The following is a 9,924-nucleotide window of genomic DNA, read 5'->3' as shown; positions in this document are numbered from 1 at the left end:
ATTCCATACCATGTGACGTCATGCTCAGCATATAAAGCTGGGGGGAAGAAGAAGGAAGGGGAGGACGTTCGGAGTGATGTCCTTTGTCTTCCCAAGTAACTATCACGTGTGATGGAGCCCTGCTTTCCTAGAGATGGCTGAACACCTGCCTGCCGATGGGAAGGAGTGAATTAATTCTTTCTTTTGCTTTGCCTGCGTGTGCGGCTTTTGCTTTACCTATTAAACTGTCTTTATCTCAACCCATGAGTTTTCTCACTTTTACTCTTCCGATTCTCTCCCCCTTCCCACCAGGGGGGAGTGAGTGAGGGGCTGTGTGGTGCTTAGTTGCTGGCTGGGGTTAAACCACAACAGAAGGAATGGGGTTTGGACCAGAGAACAATGACAGCATGTTTGGGGAGCAAAGAAAAAGCTTAAAAATCTGCATACTGGAAAAGCGGGATGATCTCTTCATCATCTTGGCCAAACCCTGAAAGCTGGAGGCACCATGGAACTGGTGAAACATTATTTTTAGAAAGTGAATTCTACATTCCTGTTCAGAATGAAAAGATAAATCGTGCCTAACTGTATCTGTATTTGTGGTCATCCTCAGATCTGTATCACCTCATGACTCTCCTCTTCATCTCAGCTCTTCATAAAAGACTGTTACCACTTTGGAAATGGAAGTCTGTTCATGGATTCATCCTCCCCACATACCTTTTCCACCCAATCTGTAACTCTCCATTTATTCACTTACTAGGTTTCAGCAGCTGCTTGATCTTGGTGCCTCACTATGAGGGGGGATTGTGGTCTGTGTGTATGCACATTTACACACACACACTCATCCAGATGTTGGCCCAAACAGATTTTGTTTTCCTCCCAATCCTATCTTGAAACCTTACTGAAGCATTTGCAGCAATCACAAAAAACCCAGCTCACTTGAGAACAGGGTCTACAAGTCACACTGAAACCCTGCAGTGTTGCATAAGGTTTTATTCCTTTCTTTTTAGAAACACCAGAACAGCATCAGCCATGAAATGTTGTTCTACAAACATTTTTCCCAATATTTTAATGAGACTCCCTAACTTTCTATGTTGTTGTGTCTCTTTCCTAAGCATAAAGGCACCTGTAACGGTATTTTGAGAAACTCCAGTTTTTCATAAGCCTTCACTTGCCTCCGAACTCCTGTAAGATCCTACTCCTGTGGATATGGCACTTCAGCAAACTGGGTCTCCTCTTTGGAGACCGTGTAATTCTGGATGTGCTGCACTACCTGAGGGTAATACATCACTCCTTGCCCTGAACTGACGTTCAGGTGCATTGTGTTAGGGAGAGCAGGAATTGTTTGCAATGGGGTGCATAGAGCAGCTGGAGAGTGCAGTTGCACAAGTCTCCTTTGCTTTATGCAGATCTCCTTATGCAAAGGACAGGGCCATAAACTAAAAAAAAGCCTGCTGGGCTGTTTTAGGAGGGTCACCTCTGAGCACTGGAGGTGAGGAGCAGGAGTGTGGATTAAAGAAGGGGAGCAGAGAACAGGGACTGGGCTCCTCTTGTTCTCCTCAGCAAACCTGTACCTGATTTTAACTATGGTGAAAACTCATCTCCTAACACCGCATACTGACTTACCATCCCAGCTCTCCTTATGCCTTCACCCCCATGGAAATCAGGGCACAGGAATTCCCCGAGTCTGGTCTCCAAGGGAAGCTTGAGGTCCTGCCTGTATCCTGCACCGAGCTAGAGAGGAAAGGGGAGCGTTATAAAGAGCTGTGGTGACCACCAAACCCAAGCTGATGGGTACATACTCAATTTTTATACTCAATTCTTTCAGTGTCTCCTGACACTGCTGCCTTTGGGTGCCTTCTGGATTACACAGTTGTATCCCCCACCCACCCACCCTCAGCAACAGTACAATCTACACAAAGCCCAACAACTAAAATGCAGTGCAGAACCTCCCGCCTGACTCAGAGACCAGACTCTTCCAACCTGAGTCTGATAGTCCTGGTGCAAGTTAGGGCTGGAAAGTGCCCGTGCTAGGTGCACTGCCTGGAGCCTGCCAGGCAGCAGATTTATTCTCCAGTTACAGGGTCTGCCTCCACTGCCATTGCCTGACGCTGCCCAGGTAGGATGCACTGCTCCCAGCATCACCTAACCTTCCCTGGGGACACCCAACCAGGCTTGGTGCAGCTCTTCTCATCCCCTTCAGGGGAGCGCACCACTGCTTTCAGCAGCCCTTTCACCACACAGTGCCAGCCCTCTTTGGTCAGGGGATTTTCAATGGCAAACCCTGGCTTTGCGGAAGAAGGAGACTTAGACAAAATTAGTCTCCATTAGGTCAAAGTGGCCAGAATTGGTCTGCCACATGATTTCTATCTAGCTGAGCTCTTTCTGCTGTTGCCTTAGAGGATGCAAAGCACAAATGTGGGACAGGACATCCATCCCCTGGGTTGCAGCCTCTGGCAGGATGGAGACAGCCAGGAGCTCCATCTCATGGTCACACAGACTGTGAAAGGAGACCCAGACCTCATTCACATCTGGAAGGATTCAGCGTCCTGAAAAGAGGGAGCTGGCAATATCAAGCTCAGGGACCTGTGTTTGGAAGGCTGCAGGGTCAAAGGATGAAGAAGAGTTCAAACTACTGCAAGGGTTATAAGCACTATAGGGGATTGGCAACAATATCTTCTCAATAAAACAAACTGAATTAGGAGGTTAATCAGCAAATGAGTAAGTCAGCTGTACACGTACATGTGTGTAGATTCATTTCTTGAGCCATGAGACAGACACACCAGGGATTCCTCTCATCAAACTTATAAATGCTTCCACCGTTAAAATCTGCTGGGTCAGAGAAGCAGGCGACATACCTGGCGGACGCAGGGCTGGCCAGCATCACTCCCACAGGGGCTGGGTGAGTTGGGTACACCTGCTGATTTATCTGGACAAATCTGCAGCAGCAAGCCAGGTAAGTCATCCATCGGTGCAAGGGTTTTAAACAGAAGCAGTACAAAAGGATTTGCTGCTGCAGTCTTTTCTTTACAAACTTAAAAAATATATCTATTTAAAAGGAAAAGAAAAAGAAAAAGAAAAAGAAAAAGAAAAAGAAAAAGAAAAAGAAAAAGAAAAAGAAAAAGAAAAAGAAAAAGAAAAAGAAAAAGAAAAAGAAAAAGAAAAAGAAAAAGAAAAAGAAAAAGAAAAAGAAAAAGAAAAAGAAAAAGAAAAAGAAAAAGAAAAAGAAAAAGAAAAAGAAAAAGAAAAAGAAAAAGAAAAAGAAAAAGAAAAAGAAAAAGAAAAAGAAAAAGAAAAAGAAAAAGAAAAAGAAAAAGAAAAAGAAAAAGAAAAAGAAAAAGAAAAAGAAAAAGAAAAAGAAAAAGAAAAAGAAAAAGAAAAAGAAAAAGAAAAAGAAAAAGAAAAAGAAAAAGAAAAAGAAAAAGAAAAAGAAAAAGAAAAAGAAAAAGAAAAAGAAAAAGAAAAAGAAAAAGAAAAAGAAAAAGAAAAAGAAAAAGAAAAAGAAAAAGAAAAAGAAAAAGAAAAAGAAAAAGAAAAAGAAAAAGAAAAAGAAAAAGAAAAAGAAAAAGAAAAAGAAAAAGAAAAAGAAAAAGAAAAAGAAAAAGAAAAGAAAAAGAAAGAAAAAAAAAAAAAAAAAAAAAAAAAAAAAGAGCCTGGAAAAGGCCCCACCACCCTCTCCAGTCCCATGCTTCTTGACCACATTCTCTACAAAAAAAATGCAGCCTGGATTTTGGAAAAAATCTTAGGCAACTTTTCAAGGCTCTTCTCAAGACTGTTCCCCAAGTGAGCCAGTCCACTCAGCTCTCCAGCTTAACTTCATCCTTATTTCTGAATTCCCTCTAGTTTGCCATTATTTTCCATAAAGTGCCTGCCACAGTGCACTTCAATCTGCAGATCTCCAGCTCAGTCCTTTGCCCCTGCTCTTCACGTTCATCCTACCTGAGGGTGTTCCACTGAACAAGCAATTCTGAGAGTATGATTTGCCCAGAAACTTTATTTTAATCTGCTAACATGTTTTATAAATGACAAGAAAGCAAGCAATCAGATTTGCCTGGGAAGATCTACCCTTGATAATATGATGCTTTCTGGACATGTCACAGTCTGCCTGCAAGGTCCTGCTGGAAAACAGCAATTAATTTGGCTGAAAGACGGGTTCCATCCCTGGGAAAGAGAAATCCCAATGCCTCTCTTTCCCAAGTGGGAGAGGTGAAGGTGACGTGGGCAACTGGACCTCAAAAGCATGGAAGTATTCAGATCACATGTAAAGTGGAGCTCTTTGAAAACTGGTTTGGGGAAACCTTTGTGCATCATCAGAGGCCCCCTTGTGAGACCTCATCTGTGTGACTCTAACCAGGCGCGCCCAAGAAAGATGCTTTAAAGGGAGGTGTAAAGAGGAAAACTGCTTGTGCAACTACGAGCAGAGCTCTGGTCTTGTGAAAGGGGACAGAAGAGCAGAGACTAGTTTGCTTAGCAAATGTCAGGCTGGGTTGTGTGGCTCTATAGACACGCTGGGGTAAAAATGCCAGGGAGGGAAAAGCGTAATCAAATTCAACTTCAGAGGTGATAGAAACTGGACAGGAATACACTGAGAAAGGAAAGTAGAGGTAATTTCCCAGCTGTTGGAGCAGGGTGGAGGGTTGGTGCTGTCTTCCAGCAGATGCATGAAAGCAAAATATCCTAGGATGATGACTATCAGTTTTTCTGGGTAAGATAAGCTGTCACACCTAAAGCAACAGGCACTTGGCTCTGTGATGCAGAAGGTCCTTTTCGGCTCCATCTTTCTAGATACAGAGCAAGACAAATGGGAGATGAAGATGGGAAATCAAATAGTCAGTCCTGAGGGAGGGGTTAAAAATTCTCCTGCAGGTCTGGAATAAAACTTCCATCATCTGAGGTTTACTTACTCCCATGTCTCATGGTGGCATGTGGAAGAAGGACAAGGATTGGGCTAACTCTTCTCTGCTTGTTTTGATATAGGAACTATGGGACGTCAAATGACACCAGCAAATGTCAGGCTCACAGGAAAGGGAAGGGGTTATTTCACAAAAGGTGCCATTAGTTTGTGAAACTCCTTGCTAAAAGACAGTGTGAGTGCTAAAATTTTGCACAGAAGAGGCTAGATGGGTTTCTGGGGTGGGGTTAATAAAAATGGAGAAACCACATCCAGCTCAGGAAGTCCCTGAGCTTCAAATCATTGGAAGCTGGGGGGGCACTCGGGAGAGGTATCATGGTATGTTTCCTTTCTCATATTCTTCCCTGAGGGTCTGCTTTTGATGCTGGACATAGGATCTGAGGCTGGATGGACCTTTGGTGTGACCCAGGGTATAGCTGTCCTTGTGCGCCTGGGCTCTCTTCACTCAGGCTCCTGCAGTGACCACCATGCCCCATTCGCATCCCACCAACACCTCGCTGTCGGAGCTGCATCTGACAGGCATCCCAGGGCTGCAGCACCTGCACCACTGGATCTCCATCCCCTTCTGCATCATGTACCTCGTCGCGCTGGCTGGGAACAGCACCTTCCTGTGCATGATAAAGGCTGATCCCAGCCTGCACCTGCCCATGTTCCTCTTCCTGTCCATGCTGGCTGTCATTGACCTGGTGATGTCCACCTCCATCACCCCCAAAATGCTGGGCATCTTCTGGTTTCACTCCACTGCCATCAGCCTGGATGCTTGTCTTACCCAGATGTACTTTGTTCATGCTTTCTCCGTGATGGAGTCAGGGGTGCTGGTGGCGATGGCCTTTGACCGCTACGTGGCCATTTGCAATCCACTGCGGTACTCGTCCATCCTGACCAGCCCCATTGTGGCTGCCCTTGGCTTGGCTACCTTGCTCAGGGCTGTGGTTTTCATGAGCCCCCTCACCTTCCAGATTCGCCGCCTGCCTCTCTGCAGCCTGGCAGTCATGGACCACTCATACTGCGAGCACATGGCCATGCTCAAACTGGCCTGCAGGGACGCTGCCTTCAGCAACACCTACAGCCTCTCCGTCTCCACTTACGTGGTCAGTTTTGACTCGCTGCTCATCGCCCTCTCGTACACACTCATCCTCCGAGCTGTGCTCAGCCTCTCCTCCCCACAAGCCTGCAAAAAAGCCTTCAGCACCTCCAGCTCACACCTCTGCATCATGGCCCTCTTCTACATCCCTGGGCTGCTCTCCATGTACATGGAGAGGTACCACCAGCAGCTCCCCCACCATGTCCGGGGGGGGGATCTGTTGGCTGATCTCTACCTCCTCATCCCACCAGCATTCAACCCCCTGATCTATGGCATCAGGATGAAGCAGATCCGTGATGGAGTACGCAGGGCGATCTCCCAGAGGAGACGCATGGCAGGAGGGATTGGGCCTGGCCTTGGGCACAGGGCTGGGACTTATGAAGACAAAGTCTCTTCCCTAGAATGGCCAAAACCTCTGCTGGACCTTGGTGTGGCTCTCAGTGTACATTCAGAGATGCAGGTGCCCCAGGAAATGTTGGCACCCACTGAATTCAGGTCAACACCAAGGGCTTCAGCTGGTTGTTCTCCTGCCTGTCCCTGGCACAAGGCAGTGACATTGGCACAGCACCTCTGGGTGGTCTAGCTCCCTCAGATCTCCCAACATCAATACGATTGCAGCCACCACCTAACCTTGTTCTGGCAAAATGACCTAGTGCAGCTGAACCACAGAAAATAGCTGTTTCCTTAACGCATCACTTTATGTGCAGCGGAGCCATGCCAAGAGATGGAAGGGACATGGGATCACAGGACCACGGGATAACTCAGGCTGCAAGGGACCTCAGGAAGTCTCTAGTCCAACCTCCTGCTCAAAGCAGGGTCACCTACAAGGTCAGACCAGGTTGCTGAGAACATCCCCTCCCTCCCGGTGAACGTCTGTCAGCCCTGGGGAGCAGGTACCCACACACAGTCACCACTGTCCTGAATGCACAAGCATAGCACACACTTTATCTCTCACCAAAGCAAATCACCTGAACACCTCTCTGACTTTCCCCTGCCGCTGTTCTCCACCGCTACAGCGGGGCTACACCAGAGCAACAATTCAGTAGCACCCAGTTGCCATCTCCTTGATGACTTCTTCATGCTCCAACAGGTAAAGTCGTCCCAGTGGAAGTGGCAGTCAGTCCCTCTGTGCAGAAGTGCCACGGAGGCCAGCACAGACAGCTGAGGTGCCCGCTGGTCTCTGGGTGTTGCTGCACTTCTGCCCTGCGCAGGGGCAGAGGACTGCATTGCTCCACCAGCCCTCCCCATGCACCATGAAACTGATTTTGGCTGGGATAGAGTTAATTTTCTTCATAGGAGTTTGTATGATGATGTTTTGGATTTGTGATGAAAGCAGTTGTATTGGGTCTGGCTGAGGTGGAGTTAATTTTCTCCGCAGCAGCCCTCATAGTGCTGTGCTTTGTATTGGAAGCTAGAAAGGTGTTGATAACACACCAGTATTTTGACTACTGCTGAGCGGTGCTCGCGCAACATCAAGGCTGTCTCTCCAACATTCTCCCCTCACCCAGTAGGCTGGGGGTGGGCAAGATCTTGGGAGGGCTTATTCTGGGAATGATTCCATGCATGTTACTTGATTTGTTTTTGATGGTATGGGTGTGTGGCTTTGTGGGGCTACAAGCACAGCACCTTAGTCTATGTTCAGCAGTGTCAAGGCTTGCACTCCTCCCACTTCCATCCTCCCAGAATTCAGCAGGCTGGGAGTGGGCAAGAGGTTAGGAATGGACATAGGCAAGACAGCTGACCCAAACTGACCAAAGGGATATTCCATACCATATGACGTCTGCTCAGCAACAAAAGCTAAGAGAAAGGAGGAGGAGGGGGGCATTTGTTATTACATTTGTCTTCCAGAGCAACCGCTATGCACACTGAAGCCTTACTTCCTGGGAAGTGGCTGGACATCACCTGCTGATGGGAAGTAGAGAATAAATCTTTTGTTTTCCTTTGCTTCCACACGCAGACTTTGCTTTTGCTTTATTAAATTGCCTTTATCTTGACCCACGAGTTGGGTTTTTTTTCCCATTTTCTCCCCCCCCCACCCCGTCCTGCTGAGGAGGGGAAGGGTAGGACCACAGACCACAGCAGTGTTGATAACGCAGCCTTTTTTTTTTAATTGAGCACCGCACCTGGCGTCCAGCCAAGCCCACCACAGTTTTTTTTTTTTAATTTACTGCTGAGCACCGCTTGCACAGCCTCAAGACCTTTTCTGCTCCTCACGTTGCCCCAGCAGCGAGTAACCTTGGGGTGCAGAAGGAGTTGGGAGGGGACACAGCTGGGACAGCTGACCCCAATGGACCAAGGGGTGTTCCAGACCATATGACATCACGCTCAGCAATAAAAACTGGGGGGGGGAGGTTTGCCAGGGCTGCCATTGCTCAGGGACCGGCTGGGCATTAGTCAGCTGGTGGTGAGCAATTGGGGTTTTTTGCATCACTTATTTTTCTGGGGTTTGTTTTATTTTGTTGTTGTTGAGTCTGTTTGCATCACTTGTTTTTCTGGGTTTTGTTTTATTTTTTGTTGTTGATTGTTTTTTTTTCTTTTCTTTTTTATTATTAAACTGTCTTTACCTCAACCCATCAGTTTTCGCACTTTTACTCTTCTGATTCTCTCCCCCATCCCACTGTGGGGAGGAGTGAGTGAGCGGCTGTGTGGTGCTCAGCTGCCTACTGGGGTTAAACCACGACAACCATGGATGCCATCCTCCTGAAGGGATCTGCAGCAGGAACCTGTCTGCCAGGTGCCGAGGCTGTTGGGTTGTGTGATTAAAGGTTCACCTCCATAAACCCGAAGGAGCAGAGGAACATGGTAGGCGGGGGAACCCCAATATCCCCCTCAGAGCCAACAGAGCCCCCATCTTGTCTGCTCCCCAGGCTGTCCCAGAAGGATGGTCAGCCCGTGGCCAGGTGTGAGACCTCCAAGTTGGTCAACAGCAGTGGGTCTCCCTCTTTGCAAACTGACGTGGGGTACAGCCTACAGAGTGGGGGGACAATCAAGATGGGATGCCAGGAAGAGCACTTTGGGACTGTGTGGCACTCAGACACAGGATGTTTAGAGGAGGAACCAAAAGCTGGGAATGGGAGAGATAAGGGGGGTTGGGGGCAAACAAGTGTGGGAAAACAGAGGCATAAGGGTATGAAAGGGTCCAGTCACATGTAAACATGGTCTTGGTCAACATGCTTGTCTGTCCATGCCTGGTGCCTGATCAGCGCAGTCTGTCCTGTTTTCTCATTAAACTCCATTTCTAACAACATCCCTGGGTGAGGGTCCCCTAATCTGTGTGCATGTGTGAGCACAGAGAGCTGAGCACCAGCTGTTGGCGTGGGGACCGCGGACCATAGGGACCCATGAGCCCGGGGTGCCAGCACCTGGAGACACTGGGGTGCACACATGTGGGGTGGGTACATACATCAGTGTGCAATCGCCAGCAAACATCAAGCAGGACCAGCAGCGCGTAGGCTGAGATTTGGGAGCCAGTTATCAGCGAGGCTGTAAGTCTGGGCTGGATGCTGGAGAGACCGGAGGGTTTGATTGCTACTGGGGGGACCAGGGGGGTCCAAGCTACACTACTGCAGAGACCATGGGGTCGGCTACTGGTGATGTCATAGGACTCAGCCAGCTACTGGAGAGAGCCAGCCGCACATGTGTGTCTGTATGTGCATGAGGCAACTGGGGAGACCAGAGACCCAGGACCAGCTACTGGGTAGACTGAGCGTCTAAGTTCAGCTACTAGAGGGATCCATACTGTATATATGTATACACAATTTCCTCTAAAAACGTTCATTCTAATCACCCAGAGAGGAGAACAGGATCAGGCCATTGATGCTGTTTGTGGTTTTGTGTGTGTTTTCAGCCTGTGTTGATCTCTGTGGCTGACTGGTCTCCGCTGCAAACAACCCTGGGGCTGGATCCGTGTTTGCACCCTGTGGTCCAGACCAGCAGCCAGGAAACTACTGGC

General features: G+C 48.0%; 1 protein-coding gene across 1 annotated transcript; it reads left to right on the top strand.

The window, feature by feature from the left end:
- Positions 1-5,355: 5,355 nt before the first annotated feature.
- Positions 5,356-7,137, top strand: LOC103908503 (olfactory receptor 52M1). Its single transcript, XM_009290886.1, has 2 exons — positions 5,356-6,414; positions 7,063-7,137. The coding sequence occupies exons 1-2, from the start codon at positions 5,356-5,358 to the stop codon at positions 7,135-7,137; spliced, it is 1,134 nt and encodes a 377-aa protein (XP_009289161.1).
- The last annotated feature ends 2,787 nt before the right edge of the window (positions 7,138-9,924 follow it).

The sequence above is a fragment of the Aptenodytes forsteri genome, unplaced genomic scaffold, assembly GCF_000699145.1.
Source record: "Aptenodytes forsteri isolate BGI_AS27 unplaced genomic scaffold, ASM69914v1 Scaffold254, whole genome shotgun sequence".
Taxonomy (NCBI): domain Eukaryota; kingdom Metazoa; phylum Chordata; class Aves; order Sphenisciformes; family Spheniscidae; genus Aptenodytes; species Aptenodytes forsteri.
The sequence above is the reverse complement of the archived record's forward strand: the minus strand, read 5'-3'. Positions and strand labels throughout refer to the sequence as shown.

What these genes read in the sequence shown, in the direction of transcription:
- LOC103908503 (XM_009290886.1), top strand. Translation starts at nt 5,356, where the DNA reads ATGCCCCATTCGCATCCCACCAACACCTCGCTGTCGGAGCTGCATCTG. An exon ending in ACCTTGGTGTGGCTCTCAGT is followed by an intron (nt 6,415 to 7,062) that starts GTACATTCAGAG and finishes ATGCTCCAACAG; the next exon opens with GTAAAGTCGTCCCAGTGGAA.